At 38.1% G+C, this 21,655-nt stretch overlaps 1 protein-coding gene across 6 annotated transcripts in view; it reads right to left on the reverse strand.

Annotated features, from left to right (window-relative positions):
* The window catches only part of EEA1 (early endosome antigen 1), a 132,419-nt gene that overhangs the window by 38,133 nt on the left and 72,631 nt on the right, over positions 1-21,655 (reverse strand). For 5 of the 6 annotated variants that reach the window (XM_072655563.1, XM_072655562.1, XM_072655566.1 and 2 more), the window contains 5 exons: positions 15,658-15,996; positions 10,396-10,545; positions 6,532-6,651; positions 5,405-5,608; positions 3,066-3,266 (listed from right to left, as the gene is read on the reverse strand). In XM_072655563.1, coding sequence (XP_072511664.1) covers positions 3,066-3,266; positions 5,405-5,608; positions 6,532-6,651; positions 10,396-10,545; positions 15,658-15,996 — 1,014 coding nt within the window. Of the gene's footprint in view, positions 1-3,065; positions 3,267-5,404; positions 5,609-6,531; positions 6,652-10,395; positions 10,546-15,657; positions 15,997-16,317; positions 16,809-21,655 lie in introns of those variants that run through there. The other variant, XM_072655567.1, reaches the window with a different exon arrangement.

A 21,655-nucleotide genomic window follows, 5' to 3' on the forward strand; every position in this document is an offset into this window, starting at 1 on the left:
AATTCTGGAAAACTAATCTCTCTGAAGGTACTAAATTTCAAAAGAAGGAATGTGAACTACTTTGTGCTTGAGTTCAATAACTTCAAAACACTGAAAATTTCTTAATAAATTTTCCTTTTAGCACTTTTCCCATGATAAACCAAAGTTAGAGGGAAAGTATGGAGTGCTGGAAAGGGAAGATCAGAAAGAACTGGTTTCAAGTCCTTCATCTGACATCAGCCTTGTGACCAAGGACAAATTGCTTAAAGTCCCCAGTGGCCCCCAGGAACTTCAACACTTGAAGTTACAAACAGACTGGTTGCCCTGTAGAAGTAATCACAGGGCCTCCAGATCTCCAGACCAAAGAAAAAGCGAGACAACCGGGAAAAAAATCCAGAAATAGAATTTGGAAGAAAAAAAGCATAGAGTTACCAAGAGAATGAAAAGGAAATAAATAGACTGAATAACAGTTTCAAACTCTGAATAAGTCATTATTCAGAATTTATGAGTAAAGGATAAGAAATAAGGGCCTACACACTAACATGAATATTCATATGGAATAAAATTGAGAAGAAGGAAAACGATGTTTATTTCTAACCTTAAAGTACAAGAACAATAAGTTAATTTTTTAAAAATTCAAATTATCTCACACAAAATCTGATTATCTGCTAACAGAACCCAGGATTGTAACATTAAGTTAAATGTACTTATTTGAGAGATACATTGTATGATCTGACAATCTTTAAAATTTACACACCCCAAAACCTGTACTAATAAACTGTGCATTAGTTCCAGTGACAATGTAATGCCCCACAAAAAACATTTTCATATGCACATTAAAATTTACCTGTGCGCATAATAATGAAAAAATGCTGGCAACCCTACTTGCTAGGTACAGAATCAAAGGATATTAGAGCAGGAAAGGCACTTACAGATTATTAAGTTCATACCTGAATTAGCTAACAATCAGCAATGTTCCTGAGGAAAGCATATTTTGTAAAAATGAGTCATTTTCCCAATGACATACTTTACAATTTCATAGCTGTAAAGCTTGGGAAGAAAATATTTTGCATGTGCAGCTGGTTACAGAAGCAGTTCTTTCTCTGAACTCTCAGAACACCCATAAGTCTCACTTTAAATGTGTGGGACTCAATCAACAAGCATTATAAAGTACCTACTACGTGCCAGACACTATGGTAGGCACTTATCTTTAGCACTTTACATAGCTCATTTGTCTTTACAATACCCCTTCAGAGTAATCGTGATCTTATAGATGAGAAAACTGAGACTCAATGAAGTTGACAGACTCCAGACAGATACTAATCAAATTTTAGGGCTGGAAGGGATAGAAACCACCCAGTCTAATTTTCATAGTTTAAGATGAGGAAACTGGGCCCAAAGAGGCAAGTGACCCACCAAAAGCAGGCAATGAAGTGTGGTTGAATCCAGACTCTTGGTCCAAACCCAAGCTCTTTCCATTCCACCACCATGCCAGGAAATAATAATCACGACAGGAAGCAAACCACAAAGTGGGAGCAGAACACTAGTCTATGAGCAAACTGGGGTTTTGGACACAAGTTAAAATTCTTGTGTAGCTAAAGGCCCTTCCCCAAGTGCTGCCTTCAGGGGCCTGGCCTTTACAAGGCTGCACTACCAATGCTCCTCCTTTGGCCACAGTTCTCTTGTTTTAGGCTCTATCCCTCTGAAATGCTACATGTGCCATCCCGGTACAAGAGGAAGTTTCTTTTGAGAGTGACTGGATCTAGGTGAGTGTCACAGAAGGTATATCAGAGTTCTGATACTAAAAAAAAGTCATGTTTTTTTTCTTTATATGCCAATATGTTGGCATTCTGGGAGTGGCCTCCTTCTCCTATTTCAAGCTTACAGGAATGGAAAAGTAGCTCCAGGTCCCCCAACTCAGAACTTAAGGAGCTGCACTTCGATCAGCTTGCTGGAGAGACACCTGTGACCTGCAGACTGGAAAGCTCCAGAAGGAACAGCTAGGAGGGACAGCATGTGGGGCAGATATCTTTCATAGAAGGAGCAATCCTGTGATGCAAAAAGAATCACAAACTTCATCTACCTACTTTAATTCTGGATTGTCTCTGAGTCTTACAATATTCCTATATATGCTGCTCATTATACTGAAAAGGACACATGAAAAATATATCAGGAGTAGCAACTACTCACCCTTCCGTGGCACGTTACGCTTTACAAAGTGACATGTGGATCTCTGCATTCTGGTATGTTAATTATTTTGCTACTTAACTATGCTGGAATTCTCTATCCCATCCTAGACATATAAGCTCAATCAAATCATAGATTATACAATTTTCTCTAGGAAATCTACACCAAAGAAGCTTCAGAAATGTGTCTCAATTCTCAAACCTATGCTTAATGTATTAGATAAAACTGGCTCTCTTAAATCTCTAGAATAAATCTCTAGAAGTAAATTCAAGGTAAACACACCCAATACTACATCTTCAAGACCCTTTAAAGAATAAATCTTATTTTAAAAATCTAGAAGCAAAGCCAAGGTATAATATTAACTTCTGAAATAGAAACATGATGGAATAAAATCAGTTTTTTTAATCTGCTAAAAATAACTCACCTAAAATGAGTCAAAGTCAAAGAAAGCAAGTTTAGCAAAATACATAGGTTTCAGGAGTCTAAAAGGCAGAAACAAGGATTAGAGCAAAGAATTTGGCACTTTCTAGATTACAGCCTTGTTCTGTTAATTTGGCAGCTCCTACCTGAATGGACTCATTTAGCAGTGTACAGAGAAGGAAAGGACATTCTGGGAGCAAGTGGTGGGTGGGGAGCATTTCATTAAAAACCTAGTCCATTAGTTTCTAAAGTCATTTAATTTGAATTCAGTTTTCAATCAGTTAAAAACAACAAGTGAAAACAAAGAACAAAAAAGCTGTAATTTAAAATCAATGGGCCAAATACATAAATACACTGAAGATTAGTTTCTTCTAGATCCTGATGAAACTGTGTCATTACTCAATCAATAAACATTTGTCAAGCACTTATTATGCACTAAACATTATGCTAAGAGCACTAATCAAAAGAAAAAGTATTACCTGTAAGTCAAGTTGGGAGACCTTCTCCTTACTCTCACTTAACTGACTGTTCACCTCACTAAGGTTGGCTTCCAGGGCCAGAACTCGGTCCTGGGCAGCTCGCAGGTGTGCCTTCTGCTCCTGCACCTGCTCGTGCAAATTCTCCTGGGCCTGTTTGTGGCTCTCTGATTGATTTTTCAGCTTCTCAGTGAGCTGAGTTACCTATTATAATAGCAAGACACCAAAATGTTCACTGAAGAGATGAAAAGAGCTAAACCTGCACCCCTCAAAAAGAGCAACCGATTCTGAACTTAAAAACTGGAAAGGCATTAAGCTAATCTACCTTAACAGTGATAAGATGTGTTAAAATTTTAACAAAATTGTTTCTTCTAGACATTCATTTTTAATTTTGAGTTTCAAATTCTCTCCCTCCCTCCAGCCTCTTCCCCTACTCACTGAGAAGGCGAGCCACAGGATATCCCCTATACATGTGAAGTCAAGCAAAATACTTACTTTCATGTTAGCCACGAATTTTAACAAAATTATAAATGTTTTAAGCTATTCTTAATAAAATACTTGTATGCCCAACATCATTATAACTTTTTAAATGTTCACATCTCAGAGAGATATTTCTTTTCACAGACTTGTGTCCAGCAGTTCCACTGGGGAAAAAACTGTACACAGATTTCAGTCTGAGTTGAACTTCCAGCATATTATTCCAGATGATGACCAACCTAAATAAGTCTTCATTTAAAATGGGCAGCTAAGGTCAACTGTGAAGCTTCAGAAAACAATCAGAGGCACAAATACAAAAAGTTATTAACACTTCATGGCTTAAGAGAAAATAATTCCAATCTACATCTAAATTTACTGCATGATCTACTTATCAAATTTGATTTTGATAAGCAGATCCCCTCTTCCACTTAATGAAGTATGGTTTATGATTTCTTTTAAAATATCTCTAACCCCAATAAGTTTCCTGGAGGCACAGATACTGCTCTCCATGTCTGTCCTTACTCCCTAAGTCCACATCATCTCCCACAATACTGTACCTGGCACTTCTCAATTTCTAGGAAAAGTACCACCAATCTATTAGTTATCTCAGTTCTAATTTTAGGCATTTAGGACACCCCCTTAAACCTTCATACTCACACATGCAATCGAAGGCCTTATCAATTCCAATTCTTTAATATCTCTTACATCTATCTCTTCCTTCCCAATGCCCCTATCTATACCCCAGAGCTTAGACACTCACCACCTTTTGCCTCAGATTGGACTGGACCATTGTAATAACCTCCCCCCTCCTCTAATTCTTACCAATTCCTGCTGCCAGATGAGGTATACATGTTAGGAGAAATGTCACTTACCTGCCTAAAGTTCTCATTTCTTCTCCAAATGCCTACCAATAAAAGTTGAATTCTTTTATCTAGCACTCAAAGTCCTCCATAATTTTGCTCTAGTTGCACTTCATTTCTAATATCTCAAAATATTTTCACAATATCCCTGGGAGGTAGGCAGGACAGGTACTATTAATATTTTACAGGTGAGGGAAATGAGGCCCCAAAACTTTAAGCATCACAACCATGTGCTACAGGGAGAGAGGCCAGCCTAGAACACAAATCCCTGGCATTCTGCTCTATATCCTCCTCCTCAAAGTAACCACCATAATTACTGGTTCTATCCAACCACTGTCTGGTCGGTGTTCATACTGCAGCCAAATTGCCCTACATGCCATTCCCCATAGATGTCAGCCTCTCATCACTGGAATCCCTGCCCCATTTCAAGGTGTAATTAAATGTCACCTCCTCCATGAGGTTCCTCCTGACTCTCCAGTTGTTAATGCTTTAGCCTTCTCAGGAAATTAATTTTCTCTATGTTCTGTACTTACTTGCTTGTGAACACGTTATTTTCTCTCAGCAGAATAAAAGGTCCACAAGAGTAAGAGCTATTTCCTTTGCATGTTTAATAAATATTTACTGAACCAACAGACCTTTGTAGACCTGCCCTTCAGTCCAGCAGGACAACCTGCTATTCCCTGCTTTCCCCTGGCTTACCCACCACACCTCCAGCAGTTCTAATTCTATCTGTCTTAAAATGCCTGGCTCTTCCATACAACTCTGTCTAATCCCTTTATCCTCAAATCACATCTTTCTTCTTTAAGTATATTCAATGCACATAGCCCACATATCAAACAAATTAAAAATCTAATATTCTACATATCAATACAAAATTCTCAGAAATCTGTTTTAAATATATCTACACAAAAAAAACAAGTAAAATGAAATGCAGAAAATCAGTGAAGATTTTTTTTAAGTAGTAATGAGTTGAAAACTGGTAGAAAGCACACCTAAAGATCTTACCTGCTCTTGTAATGTATGGTTTTTCTCTTGTAACTGGTTAAGAACAGCAGTCTCTCCCTCACCAGCCTGAATTTTTGCATAAAGGTCTTCTCTCTCTTTTTCAAGTAATGTAATATTCTCCTTACTCTTCTGTAGCAAGGCTTCAAGATTTTGGATCTTTTGGTCCTTATCTCCAATTTGACGCAATACTTGTTCCAAATCATTCTGGAACAATGGAAAATGGCTTCCTTAAGGACTGAAACCTTAATACATAAAATGCTAGATATCAAATTTCATAACTCACTCCTGTATTCACAAAATTGTAAATACAATTAAACAACTGGTATCCTACATTTTATAAACATACTTTATTTCCATAAAGAATAAATTTCTGAGTAATCAATTAATGAGATTTCTCTCCCCTCTTCTTTTTTAGGAGAATATAAACATTAAGAAAATTGCTTAGTTATTTAAAAAAAAAAAATTTGACCCACATTCCAGGGCATATCTTGAAATCTGTATACATTAACCTTCCCCCTTTACTTTTCACAACTAATGGCTAGAAGTCACAATGAAAGAAATTCCAACATAAAAAAATTTCCTTAGAATTAGTGCTGTCCCAGAACAGAACAGACTGCCAACAGCCCAACACCAGAAGTTTTTAAGAATAGATTAGACTGCTACTTGTTGGAAAAAGTGTAGCCTGGATTCCTGATTTGGTTAAAGAATATAGTTTGATAACCCCTGAAGTTCCTTCCTACTCTACGATTGTAGAATCCTATAATTCTATCAATAACATTAGTATTATGAATGATGATCCCAAATTATTAAGAGATACTTCATCAAGAGGCATTGGGGTCTAATGTGGGGGGGACAGAATATGCTCACTATACCGTATTTTTTCTCTTTCCCCTCATATCCAATGTTACCAAGGTGAGCAGACTTTACCTTTGTAACAGGTCAGGGCTGAAACCCAAGTCTCCAAGTTGAGGGCTCTTTCCACTATACTTTGCCATTCCACCTCAATGTAACCAGAAAATGAAATCAACCATAAAACTCATTTTTCTCAAGTATTCTCTTCCACCAAAATGTTCCTAGCTGCCTGGCTCTCCTTTCCCCTGCAAGGAGACCTTGCTCAGGGCCTTTACCTGGGCTTCCCGAAGCTTGGCTGTTGTGCTCTGCTGCAGGGCCTGCTGCTCTTGGTGCTGCTGCCTCATTTTATCTAACTGATGCTGCAGTTCAGTGGAATTGGTTACTTTTTCCTTCAACTTCAAAGAGAAAAGTTAGACTGTTAACAAAAAGCAAGAGGCACAATGTAGATTTAAAAATTAAATGCAATAAATGTTTGTTTATAAGGTACTCTAAACAAAATAACTAAGGCACATTACCTGCATTCAAAGAGCTTACAATTCAGAAGAGGGAATGAAACATAACTGTGAATAACTATGACACAACCCAGAATATGATTTGGTGCACTATAAGTGAAGTGAAGTCACAGTGGCACACGAAATTTAAGGGGGAAAATTTGAGGAGTTGAATCACTTTTAGTTCCAAGAAACTAAGAATAATTAAAATGAGAAAGTAGCTAGGCTGGACCTGTAAGAAGAGCAGAATTTCAACAGGGGCTGATGTGGTATGAACCGACCTCATTTAAGACACCCCAAGTGGGCTGAGTGTGGTGGGAAGGGGTATGATACAGCATGTAAAATAAAGAGAAGTGAAGAGGACAAGATGATATCAAGGTTAACGAGTGGCCTAGTTTGGCTGAAACCAGTCACCTAACAAGCATTTTCTAAGTGCCTACGATATGAGGAAATGGTTCATAAGAAAGGAAGAGAAGGATTCTGTGAAACAGAAGTAAAAGGAGAATGGATTCTAGGCATGTGGAATGAAAGATCAGTGCAAAAGTAGGGACAGGAGTCACAATGTCATGTGTGAGGCACACAGAGGCCAGCTGAGCTAGATCTTAAGAGAGGGGCCAGAGAGATTGTAAAGAGACATTGGAATTAAGCATAAAAAGCAAAATTAGGTGCTTCTATTTGATCTTAGAGTCAAAGTAAGCCATTAAGATGACTAAGCAGGGAATCCATGGTGAAGCCTGTGCTTAAGGAAAACCACTTTGGCAGCTAAGGAAGCCCAGCGAGAAATGATGTTACAATGATCCAAGTGAGAGTGAGGAGGACGTGAACTGAGGCGGCAGCTGGAAAAGGACACAGAGCAGCTGGACGTGAGACACTACGGAACAGAGTACAGGAAAGGGAAGGGTATGAAATAAATGAGAGAGAAATAAGATGGACCCAGACCACAAAAAGTCTTTAAGGTATTTATATTTATTCAATAAAAATGATGAATTATTAAAGTTTGTTCTTTTAGGTAGTTTTTTTTTAATTGATCAGTGACATGATCAGGTCTGTGCATTAAGAAGATGATTTTGACAGTAGTATAAAGAATGGACTGGAAAGGCTGAAAGCCAGAGACAGAACTGTTAGAAGGTTATTAAGAATAGTTCAAGAAATAGGTAATAAGGTTCTAAAAAATGGTTGGTGGCAGTGTGAATGGAAAAGAAGGGATGAATGAAACTTCAAAGATTTCACAGGGAGGATCAACAAGACTTGACAACTCAGATCTCGGATGTGAAGGAGACTCAGAGATGACTGAGTGAAGAGAGGTCAGAGGCTATGACGTTGCTGTAAGAAAACAGGACAAATTGCTGTCCACAAAGAAGAGGGAAGTTGCTGGGGTGAACAGCAAAGTTTCCTTATCAGAGTCTCTGGAGTATCCTTTCATTTAAGGAAGTAGCACCATAGGGAGATTTACTTCAGGCAGAGGGAATAAGACCTACAAACAAAATGCATTTCAAATTATTAATCAGGTAACAGTTTAAATGAGAAATCCAAGGAAGACATTAGCAGATACAGTAATTCAACTGAGCCAGGGGTTCACTCTAACAGACAAGAAAGATCTAAGAAAAGCTCAAAGGACAGACTGGATCAAAACTGAGGCCGTGATAGCTCTTGGTGCCTCTGGATGAAGACCCTGTGGCTAAGTGGTCCAAAGGAGAGCTGAAGCAGGCTTCCGAGCTAAATGACCTAGGTGTAGCTCTCCCTACTGGGAACAGAATTACTAATCACAGCACCTCTAGGAGATGGAGGTCTGAGTTGATGAAAGCAGTCTAAAGATAGTACCTCTGCTTAAGTCTGCAGCTGAATTATTGAAGGGACAGAACGAAAGAGAGGACCCTTTCCCATATCAAGAGAAATGCTTAATAACTCCAGCCCTACACAGGGGGCTAATACAGGAGGCTCATAATGCTATACTCACAGCATCTCTAGTAGACGCTGAGAGTAGCTGGAGCAGATAAACATGCACAGAGATGGCACAGAGATGAAGATGACCCAGTCTAGCAGACAGCAGCACAAGAAAGAACAGCAGCTTAGTCGAATCCCAAGAGTTGCCCCTCTGGGCAAGCGTGTGCCCTGGTCACATGGATTCTCTGCATGTGCATCTGGGCCCCAAATTTCCAGCATAATTCTTAGGAAAGTAGGCTCTTCCTACTAAATGTATATGTATTTATGGACAGTGAGTTCAAGGTTCATGGCAAGGTATGTTATATTACTACTTTATTTACATCTGCTATTGACTTAAACCTTTGTTCAACTGAAATGTGTACTACTGCCTGGGAGAATATCCATGGGGGCTTATGAGCCATGGGCTGGAGAGGATTTGGCTCCAAAACACTAGAATCTAGGGAAGCTAACTGGAAAACCCAAGGACTACATAAGATAATTTCCTCAAATCCCACAAAATTTAGGTGTTATGAAAAATAAAAAACATTAGAGACTATTACAACACTATAACAGAAGCAAATCGTGAACAATAATCCTAATCCCACAATGAATAAATCTTTACAGAGAATGCAACCCATAAAAAAGACACATTTTTAAGAAACTTCTCACTAAACTCTTATGACCAGTTTATTATTAACTAGTATCCTGAAGTTAATTCTTCACCCATCAGACAGCTAAGCACTAAGCATCATTAAGACAAAATATCAGAATACCTTTCTTTTTTCTACAATAATTGAACTTAATCATCTGGTTTCTAAAAGCAGAAGGACTACATGGTACCATATCTAAAATTGTGAGTCTAGATACTTAAAATAGAGAGGGCCACTGGCTGTAAACATTGCATTTTTTTTGTGGCCAAAAGAATTTGGCTCTTTCTGATAATATGAAGCTTTCAACAGATCTGACATCAGGGGAGATTTTTACTAAAATATGCGTGTCATCTTTTTACAACATCCTCCAATTGCACCTCTAAAAACATAAAGAAATAATCCTAATTCTTAGATAAGATCTCCAGGTTTATTTACACTGTATAAATCCTCACTATGATAAAGAAATAAGATATCTGAGATAACATCTTCACTATGGTAAAGCCTCATTCTTCCTAATCTTATAATTTCATTAATATCTCCTGTTTAGACCAATAAACAATGTCATCTAGTCTGTCTGCTCACTCCAACCCCAGGCTTTCTGTTTGAGGTTATAAGAAAACCTTTCTATGCAGGTGTTCAACTAATATTTATCAAATAAATAAATGAATACCCACCACTGCAAAAGAAATACTGCTTATTCCACTGTACATCAATGAACAAAGACATAGTATTTAATAAAGATTTATTTTAAGTGTGAAAAAAGGTTAAGAAGCACAGCAGCTGTAAACTAAAGAAAACATCTGACTAAACAATGTGGTTAAAAGTAAATATTTTTTTAAATCAGTGAAAAATATCAAGGTCAAATACAAAGTTCTTGTAGTAGAGGATCTTAACCTAAAGTCTATGAACTCTTCTTTTCTACAATATTTTGATAACTATGTTTCAATATAATGAGTTTCTCTTGTAATGCCGTGCAATTTACTTCATACATTTAAAAATCTTATTGTGAGAGGGGGCCCATGACACAAATAAGGTTAAGATCAGTGCCCTATAGGAACTGGAGATATTGACCCACCTGTTCTTCCAAACGAGAAAGCTTTAACTGTAGATCAGCTACTTGTTGTTCTTTATCCATCAGTTTTTCACTCGAAAGCTGTCTCTGCTCTTTAAGTCTGCCATGGGCCTCACCAAGTTGCCGTTCTGTCTCCAAAAGTTTACTGTGTAACTTTAAAAGAAAAAATACTTAATTTTCCCACTTATTCCACCAGATTTAAGGGCTAAATAACCACTAATAAGAGAACAATATTTTAAATCTCAGTGCTTTTGAGAATAAAAATGAGACATGATACAATGTCTCTTTTCTCAAATTCCTTATGGATTTTAATTACAAAATAAATGTTTGATTCTTTAAAATGCCCTATTCAAATGCCTTAGAGCACACTCATTTCAAAAAGAAATGAGAAAGGTTTCCTTATATAATTCTCACCTACCAAGTAGAAAAAAGGAGGGGAGTTGAGGCAAAGGGAGAAGAGGAGAGAGGAAGGGAGGGGAGGAAGCCAGTTAGTCAACAAGCAAGCATGTATGAAGCACTTAACTTTGTGCCAGGCACTGTGCTAAACTAATACCCTCCCTCTATGTTTATTTATTCATCTGTAAAACAAAGATAACAAAGCCTGTAGCACCTTTCTAACAGGGCATGCTGACAGGATCTGGTGAGATAATGTAAGCAGAATACCTAGTGAACTGGCCACTACTAACATTACATATGCAGCTCAACATATAGAGAGAGGCACAGAGCAACAGGGAAAAAGGAAAGACCCAGACAAAATTCTCCAGGAAAATTTGAGGAGGGAGAAAACACTGAGCTGAGGAGTTCCAAGACGGCTTCACAGAGGAACTGACACTGCAAAATTTAGATAAGGCAACATTGACCCTAATAGAGATTACATTGTGCTCTACAGTTATTAACATGCTACATGAGGTAAGAGAAGGAAATGCTGTTAATGACTTGGAGGAAGGGAGAGGCATGAGGGAGAAAGAAGCCTTCCTGAAGAAGACAGCATTTAAACTACACTTTAAAGATGGAGGGTAATTCAATACATGAAGAATGAGGACATCTGAAATATAAGGAACTTTGTTAGCAAGGGCAAGGAGGCAGAAGAGTATAAGACATAATCACAAAACAAAAGTAATTTACTTTGATTGGGAGGCATGGAATACCAGGTGACAAAAATGTGTGAACATTACTTAGGAAGAAAGTGGAAATTTTGAAGACTCTGAACTAAAAGGTATTGTGACTAGACTTATTTAGAAGAAAAATTATTATGCTAGCAACATAAAAGCCTGATTGGGGATGTGACATGGCTATTGTACCAGCCAGGTGGATGAGGAGGAGGATGTGTGCTAGTAGGGTAGCAGTGGTAACCTAAGAGGGGAAGATGCACAGCTGTGGCAACGGTGAAACTGACTGATTTTGTAACTAACTGAATAAAATAAGGGAGGAAAAGAGAAGAATTCAAGTTAACTCCGAGATTACAAACAGAGAGAGACAAGAAGGTGAAAAGTGAGGATAGAGAAATAATCAGTAAAGTCAGAAGGAGGGGCACATTCAAAAGAAAGATAAGCTATGGTTTAGACATGCTAAGTTCAAAGAGGCCCGTACATCCAGTATATATACTATGTACTTCCATAATAGGAAGATGAAGACACAGAACTAGACTTTGGAAGAAAGGCCTAGACATCTAGACTTGGGAATTATCTGTACAGACGTGGTAGCTGAAGCCATGGGAGGGAATGATATGCCAGGAGAGAAAGTATAAAGAAGAGAAGCCTAAAAAAAAAAAACCTTTGAAAGCCTTCTACATCATTGCCATCACTGCCGTTGCTGGCCCTTCGTTTTCTAAGAAGACCAATGACATCACAAGGGTGGCCTCTAGTACCTGCCCAAAGTCTTCAGCCTCACTCTCTTTTCAAAGTCATTAGTGAAAGTGAGAAGAGAAATGAGAAAGTAGATGGAACAGAAGGGGTAAAGGAAGTATTTTTTTTTAGGTTGGAAAAAAATATTTTCTGCATGTGGAAAGATCTCTAAGACCATGCATTTGATTGCTGTCTTTTTAAAATTTGGTTTCCTGTAAATTACTGTTTCACTGCTATCCTTCCTCCTAAATCAGCTCCTATCACAGCTCTCGAGCTCAATAAGACAGACATTGGCATCTCTCCTCTGTCCCTCTCCTATTGGCTTAACACCCTTTTGATTAGATTTGCAAGATACTTGGCAAATATATCTCCTAAGTGAACAGTATCCCAAGCTCAGGTCCCGTCATTTCTACATTTTAAGCCATGGCCCAGAAGGCCAAGTCCTGTGCTCAGGGATCATCTCCATATCTGCGTTCTCTTCTAAATCACTTGTCTTTTACTGACAAGAATGGGAAGGACCCCCCTCCCCCCATCACATCAGATCATCAGTTCCTTGCCCTGGTCTTTCTCATCTTGAGCAAGGCTTCTTTATATGGTCCTCTCACTAACACTCATCACCATCTGTGGGGTAGAGGTCAAAGATCAGGCAAGTCTTAGGAGTTTCATCACATCCTGAATGCAGTCCTTATAAACTGTCTGAGTTAATATGAGGGAGAAGGAATGTTGGCTGAAAAATGTGAAGTAGGGAGATTCACTGAGAATAAGAAGGACTGCAGTTTTAGGATAGTATCCACTTTGGGGATCACAGCAGCAAGGACAGAGAGGAAGGAGATTGGAGGCTGATTAAAATAAGGCTAAGGCTTCCAAAGGACATGCTACTTCAACTCATTCCCTCTTCCAGATTTCTCTATTATTATCCACACAATTCTTCCAGGTTCACAAGCTCAGGGTGATTCTAGACTATTCACTTTCATTCACCTCAAATATCAAAGCACTTGCCAAATCCTGTCATTTCCATTCCCATACCTCCTCGAGTTCCCACGTAGCCCCCACTCTTGTTCAAGCCCTCATCCCCTCCTCCCCTTGACTGTCACAGCAGCTCCCTAAGTAACCACACTGCCTCACATCTTGTCCCACTCCTATTCTTTTTCCACACAGATGCCAGTGATTTCCCTGACAATACCACTTTTCTCAGCACTCCCTTTGCTAATGCTAGCACCACCACACAAGAAGCTCTAGTCTCCTTTGTTTCATGGGTTATCATGATCAAGGAATTCATCATCAAATGGCATCTTACTTATGATAAGCATCTGTATTTGGCTAGATTAGGACTCAAAAGAGACTGTTGAGACTGTACTAAAAACCTTTCTAGTATGATAGAACCTCCCAGATCTAACTGGGCTAGCACAGCCTTCAAGAATTTAGGGGTCATTTTCATGCCATAATGAGGCAGTAAATTTAGAATAGAACTTTGTGAAGGCATCACAATGTAGTGAATAAAGTACTGGACTTGGGTACAAAAAGGCTTGGAGTTCAAATCCCACTCCCCAATATTTACTATGCGTCTGACTCTAGGAAAGTCACTTATTTGAGCAACAATTTCCTCATCCATAAAAAGGGGTCCTTATCTCAGTGTCCCCTTCACAACACTGTTTGTGAGGCTCAAATGAGGTGATGTATATAAAGCAAATGCAAACTTCAAGAAATATAAAGTAGCAAGAGTAAAATAAAATCATATAAAAGTATAGGAGATTGATCAGGAGAGTTCCCAAATCAACTTGATGAGGTTATAATGTCATGAGTCTTTGTTTGGGATTTTGTATCTCATTGAGAAAAAAAATAGTTTGAGCTATTGTGAGTCCTCTTCAGTTCCTCTGTAGTTCGAACATCCTTCAGAAGGAAAAATGAATTTGAGGCAACCAACTTTTCTTCAAACCTGAAGTTTCAGAATAATTAATCACATGAGCTTTTACGATAAGCCCATACAATGGGCTAAGTCCTTTGTGCTGGGGGCAATATGCATGATCCTCTTCCCTCCCACCCCCTCCTCCCCTTCCTTCCAGGCTGGCACTGTCCAGGGAAATCCTCTTTATCTTTCTAAAAGATTACATCATAGGCTTTTCCAAGAATTCAACGCTGTCCAAGAAATTCCCCTTTCTCTATCCAGGAAGCCAAGGGAGTCAAACACGGGATTCAGGGAGTGTGGGGTTGAGGGGTAGCAATAAGTCTTCTCTCAGCAATATAAGTGAGAGTACATGTAATTTACAAAGGGCTCTTACCCTGGGACAGTCATCAGCAGGTCTCTAAGGGAAATGGAAGTGAGGGAGAAGGCTGCGTACATGCAAAGGGTTCCCCCTCACATCCTCATCCTGACCAGACCATAACCCTAGAGTCTGCTCTTAGCTCTGCTGCTTCCTCAGAATCTCTCCAGAAAATGATCAAGAATTGAAAGAACAACAACTATTGCAAGCAATCTGCTTTTTTAAAGCAGGCTATCACAAAGAGGCGGCTCCCAGCCACAACAGCCCAAGCCAATCAATTTATCCCCAACTGAGAAGATCCAAAGTTTACCACCTTGTGAGCTGAGAGAATTCTCTGATCAACCTTTAACAGAGGCAAAAGGCTCTAGTCCCTACAAAAAGAACTCTATATTGCATTAGACAGACACAGTCAACATATCGGTTAGTTTACTAAACTGTTTTTCCTTTTTTAAGCTTTGTTACTACAAAGTATGGGTTCACTGGGCAGCAAAAGGAAAAGGAATATAGCAAAAAGTGAACGTGATATAAAAACAAACTAACAAAAAAAAGACAAAATGAAAAATAACACCATACAACGGATTCTTAAAGGTGCTGAGGCTGATAAAATTACAAGGTCGCTAGAGAATCTACAAATATAGCCATTTTGCTCACAGCCAATTCCATTCACTTCATTCATCACCCACTACATGCATGCCAGGCACAGATGACAGGCAGGCTAAACACAAGCAGGAGAAACACCGAGGCTAATGTTAAAGAGAGCTTATTCCTGAATTGTCAAAGAAGAATGGAGTCAAGGTGGGAGAAACAGTGAGGGTGGGGAATGTGGAAGACGAGGCAGAGTAACGAACTCTTCTGAAAGCAACAAGAGCTAAACCCATGGGGGAACCTGCTCAGAAAAGGAATCAGCACAAGCAGGCAAATCAGCATGAGGGGAGAGAAGCCCAGCAGCCTAGTCTTGGAGAAGCTGTAGGAGAAGAGAATTCTGAGGAAGTGTTCAGCGGCAAATGTTGCAGAGGCTAATGGTGTTAAGGCCAGAGAAAAGGCAGCTGGATTTGGCAAGAGGCAGTGATTTCAGAAGCCCATATTTACTTTCTACACTCTCATTATAATTCCAGTGAACATGTTAAGGAGAAAAGAATGCGGAGTCAACTGGCTCTTACTTGATTGATCTCACTCTGAAGCTGGAAGCCATGCTGTTCTTTCTCCTCTCTCTGCTGCTGGAGTTGTTTGAATTCCACCTTGAGATGCTGATACTTGCTCTCAACTTCCGACAATTCCTCCTTGAGTTTTTGGCTCGCCTCCCCCTTCTCCACAAGCTCTCCCTGTAACCTCTGCAGGGAAGCTTCAGATGAAGATAATTTTGATTGAAGCTGCTGACAATCAAGTTCTTTTTGATGGAGGTTTGCTTGAATATTCTTTTTACAAACGTACTCTTCATTTTGTTTCTCCTCTAATTGAGTGTAATCTTGTTCTTTCTTCAATAACTTCTCTGTCAAATTCTGAAAAATCAATGAATATTTCATATTAAGTAAATCATAACAACTTTACAAGAAACTTCTATTAATAAATTTACTAAATTTAAAAGCAAGTCAGTAATAGATTTCACAGTGAAGCAAAAACTAGCCCAGGCTTAGCATTCACCAGTTTTTAAAGTCTTCTTTTATTAGTGGCTCTACAAGATGGTTCTTTCTCACTGTGCAACTCTGAACCTACAGGGAACAGTTTTTCAGTGTAGGATGAAGCTGCTCAATGACATAAAAGCCCATTAGCAAAGGACAAGCTAATATTCTTCTAACATTTATGCTGAGATTAACATCTACCTGTGGTAGTTTGAATAAACCTCTGGATTTTTTGGGCCTCTTTGAGACCCATAAGGCCTCTGTGAGACAAGCTGCTTGTGCTTTAGACAAATCCTTTCCTCCTGAGTGGAATTTCCACCCTGCTGCTGCATTTTGAAACTCTTCATATGTAGAATCTTCCATGCTAAAAATTTTCAACCCTAGGGTGTTTTTGTCAACCAAGACTAACTAACCAATCCTTGTCTGGAACCTGCCTATCTATGACATCAGAGATGGGAGAACAATCAGAATGTTTGAGACTTTACCCCTCCCTATACTACAGCCCTCACCAGTTCTGTTTGGATGGGTTGCCCAAGTCTGACCTCATCAGTGTGAGCTGTCTTAGAAGAATCAGAGAAATGAATGAAGCTCTTGGCAACCTGCCAAGGCAAAGCAGAAACCTCTGTGCTAGACCACCAACTTTCTCTCCTGATGCCCAAGGACCAGAAGGCCCTAGGACCAGCAGCTATTGTCCCTGGCCATAACCGACCCCTGGATTGTGATCAAGATCCCTCAATGAATATCCTTAAACCTCAAATCTTTCTTTGTGTGAATTAAAATGTATAAAATTAAAGGCCTCTTGTTTTTGGACTGGCTGGCCCAATACATGCAAAAACCCAAAAACCACTCAAATGATTGAGATGCTAACCCTTTTACAAGCAGAAGTTATTTGGAAAATAAGGATTATATTAAGTGACTTCTAATTTCTTCATCTTAGATTTATACACAATTCTAGATTAGAAAGAATCTACTTTTAAATTTTTCATATGCTTAATTTAAATACTGTAATCTTAAAAGAACCTAGCTTCTCTAATTCAATCCTTTTCCTCTTCTAATTACAAGAGCTTACAGTCATGTTTTTAATACCCACTCAGATTTTAAAGTGGGACATATTATATTCTAAAAAGTTGGCTGACCAAGCAACCAGCTTCTTTTTGCTTTTTGGTGGGTTGAGGGGTTTTTTGTTGTTGTTTTTTTTTTGATGAGGTTATCAGGGTAAAGTGACTTGCCAGGTTCACACAGCTAGTAAATTTCAAGTGTTCTGAGGTCAGATTTTTCTCAGGTCTTCCTAACTCCAGACCTAGCACTCGATATCCACTGTGCCACCCAGTTTCTTTAGTCACGAGGTTGACCACCAAGTTCCAAACAAAATATGAAATCCATAACTTTTTCTCAGACTACTGGCAACATTGATTTCAAGACTCTCTATTTGTTGACGTTTTGCAGTTGTATGCAAACTCATTTGAATCCATGTCATGTGTGCTCAGGGCAGCTAGGCAGGTCAAACAGAATGCCAGGTCTGGAGTAAGGAAGACCTGGTTCAAATCTAACCTCAGATATTTACTAACTGTGTGGTCCTGGGCAAGTCACTTCACCCCATTTGCCTCAGTTTGGTCATCTGTAAAGAGAGCTGGAGCAAGAAATGCCAAACCACTCCAGAATCTTTGCCAAGAAAACCCCACATGGGGTCATGAACAGCTGGATACAAGTGAAATGACTGAACGACATGTATGCTTAAATTTAAGAATAAATTTCTGAATGGACATGACTAGCATACTAACCTAGCATTCACTGGGCTGGCTATAACTAATAAACATTTTATTGTACACCTAAGTAAAGGACAAGTGAGGAAAAACAAAACTAACAAAATCAAGCATTCTTAACCATGGTATGCATGGACCCTGTAAGGGTCTGTTAACAAAAAATGGAGGAAAATTTTATCTTTATTTTCACTACATTCCCAAAGATTTCTAAACAAAGTTAAGCATTTATTTCAATTATTCTGAGAAAGGAGGGAGGAATCCATGAGCTTTAAACTGCCAAAAGAAGTCCATAACACAAAAAAGATTAAGAACCCCCTATACCTGTGGGATGAAAGCAAAAGGACAGGAGACAAAATTCTAATCATTTGCTGACAAGCATGAAGACAACATATAGGTTAGAAAATGGTAAGTGCAAAAAAGGCAACAACTGCAGCTAAGTGATGGGTGTGTGACATGTAAACACAGGTAAGTCTGGCAGTAACAGAGGCCAGCTGGAGAGATGAAAGAGCAAGGTACAAAGCTAAGCTCCCTAGGTGGTGAAGATTCTGAATTTCATAGATTAGGGAACACGTTCCTATACAGAGTACTCCAAAATAATAGTGTCAAATAAAGATAATTCAAGAAGCTAAATGGATCAGATGGAATGGAGGCTACAGCAGCACTGCACAAAGTAAGGAAGCTGATAACAGACTACACTAAGTCATGCCATGAAAAAAAAGTTCCCTGACAATTTTATACATTTAATCATTTTGGAAACATAAGAATTTATTCAGATCCAGTGAATTCAGGGACCCTTGGTCAAGTCACTTGACTTCTCTCGGCCTCAGTTTTCCTCATCTGTAAAACGCCGCCTCCCTTCCAAGGTTGTTGTAAGGATCTAAGGAGGTAATGTTTGTAAAGCACTTAGCACAGTCCCTTGTACACAGTAAATGCTACATAAATATTAACTATTATTATACTATAAACTCCATTTTTTAAAACTTACAGTTTCTCTCAAGGACTCTGAGTGGAAAGACTTTATACGCCGTTTATATATACTATGTAACGTGGATAGGATATATTTAAAAAATATGACTTAAGTTGATGATTCAGTCAGCAATGACTATCCCTCTGGGTACGGTTTAATAATAAGTCAGTGTAATAGCAAGCTATTCTTTTTTACTTAAAAAGCATTTTGCCTTATTATCCAAATTAGAGGCACTTCTGCCTTGTTATAATGAGTTGCAGTATTTTCTCTGTTCTAATTTATTCATTTACCAAGTACCAGCTGTATACAAAATACCATACTCTGCCTACATTAAAATGGACAGCTGATACTAACAGCATGTGTTTGTGTCTCTTAGAAGTCAATATTACTGAGAATAAAAACGAACGAAATTTCTTTGCTGTTATTTTAAGGACAAGCTCTTTCCATTAATTCAAATTTTCAGTACGCAGGCAAACCTCGCTTTACTGCACTTCACAGATATTATGCTTTTTACAAATTGAAGTTCTGTGGCAGCCCTGCATTGAGCAAGTCTGACAGCACCATTTTCCCAAAAGCATGTGCTCACATCATATCTCTGTCATATTTTGGCAATTCTTACATTATTTCAAAATTTTTCATTATCATTATATCTGTTATGGTGATCTGTAATCCACGATCTTTGATGTTACTTTTGGAATTGTTCTGGGGGCACCATGAACCATAAGAATGGTGAAAATCTAGAATGTGCGTGTTCTCACTGCCTCACTAACCATCACTCCCCCATCTCTCTCCCTCTTCTTGGACCTCCCTACTCTCTGAGCCAAACAATATCAAAATCAGGCCAATTTCAATAACCCGACAGTGGTTTGTAAAGTGCTCAAGCAAAAGGAAGTGTCACATATCTCTCATTTTATATCAAAAGCTAGAAATGTTAACCTTAATGAGGAAGGAATGTCGAAATAGGTAGCATATTATACTATATATAACTATATATATGTAACAGCATATTATATTATAGCATAATAGCATATACAGACTACAGCATAACATAAGGATAACTTTTATATGCACTGAGAATACACAAATTCATGTAACTTGCTTTATCACAATATTCACTTCATCATGGTAGTTGGGAACCAAAACCACAATATTTCCAAGGTATACCTGTACATAAATGCTGAGGAATCATTATTTAGATTCACATCCATAGCTGCTGAAATACACACTAGAAATACAACACTGCCTTGCTGTAACTACGATGTTCATTTGTTTTAACAATGCCAGTATGACAAAAGGCTTCCAGCATAGTCAGATCTCATCATACTTGGCCTCCTGCCACCTCTTACTCTATGAGAAAACTCACTCTGATCCACAAAATTCTTCTCAATTAATGCTCTCATTTCTTCCAGTTTGTTTTTCTTCCTTTCTCTGCCCATACAATGGTTTTTCAAAGGTAAATTATACTAATTATGGGTGTTTAGGATCTCTAGACCTAATTGGAGTAAGGTACCCATTCCTGTAAATCTGAATACCTATGTATGTGGCAAAAGCTGTACAAAAAGACATTCCCAAATATCTCACTGTTAATCATCTTTAATTCAGACTTATACACAAACCAGCATATATTATCATTTTCTTTACCTAACAGATGAGTAAAGTATGGCTCATAAACACTTGACCAGGGTCAAATGGCCAGTAAAATGGTAAGGTCCCATGGCTAGTGGGGTCAGAACTAAAAAGAATCCCAGATCTCTTCATTCCTAGCATAGGTCTACGGATTCTTCAATATTCCAAGCTGACTCTTAGGGAAAAGATGTTAGAGAAGTGAGGGGTTTTTGTTTGTTTGCATGGGTGTCTAAGTAATAGCCATAAAACTGGACTATATATATTAATTTTAATAATCCCTATGAATGAATTTAAGACCGTTTTTTCAAGGAAGCTAAGGTTCAAACTATTCATATTAGCAAAAATCACAATTTAAAACTAGATGCTCTTACGCAAAAACAAACCAATGTTATCATTTCCTATAACATAATTATAATTATAGTTATACAGTTTCTACTGAGCCACACATTTTCTAAAGGCACATTATATATATAGCACAGCCAAGAAAATTTTCTTCAGAATAAGAGAATTGTTAGTTCAAGCTAACAAAAAAACTTTAGAAAGTATACTAACTCCATTGAATTAAATTTAACAATAAGATAATTCAAAAGCAAATGATGCAGAATATAAATTTGATTAATATTGATTATGAAATTTCTTAAACATTTTTGCCTATTTTGCTTTTAAGTAAGTGAAAAAGTGTCCATGAAACCCCTCAAAGAGTACAAAGGTAGAAATAACAATAGAATAAAGGTTTTATTGGAATTAAAAGATTACTTAAGAGAAATTCCCATTTTACCACCCTTACAGACATTATACTATGTCAGGCAAATGAATATGAGAATGAGATGATACCTAAGGTGAACTGAAAAGCCTCACCTTCAAAATAGCCACTGTATTATTATAATATAGATATTAGCAAGAAGTACAGAACTTTTATTCAGTTAGCAAATACTGAACACCTACTTAATGTGACCTTTTACAATACTGTTCATACTGCGCATTCATTATCCTTTTTGGTTTTTTTAAACTATAATGGCTCCAAGTTATTTCAGGTTGTGAATTTCCAAACATAAAAATTTCTTTCATTTTTACTCAGTATTACTATTTCCTAACAGATATACTCACAACTGATACCTGTCATAATCATTCAACATCTACTAAGTACCTGTGTGGCAGATACAGTATTATGGGCAATATGGAA

The sequence above is a fragment of the Notamacropus eugenii genome, chromosome 3 (genome assembly GCF_028372415.1).
Source record: "Notamacropus eugenii isolate mMacEug1 chromosome 3, mMacEug1.pri_v2, whole genome shotgun sequence".
NCBI lineage: Eukaryota > Metazoa > Chordata > Mammalia > Diprotodontia > Macropodidae > Notamacropus > Notamacropus eugenii.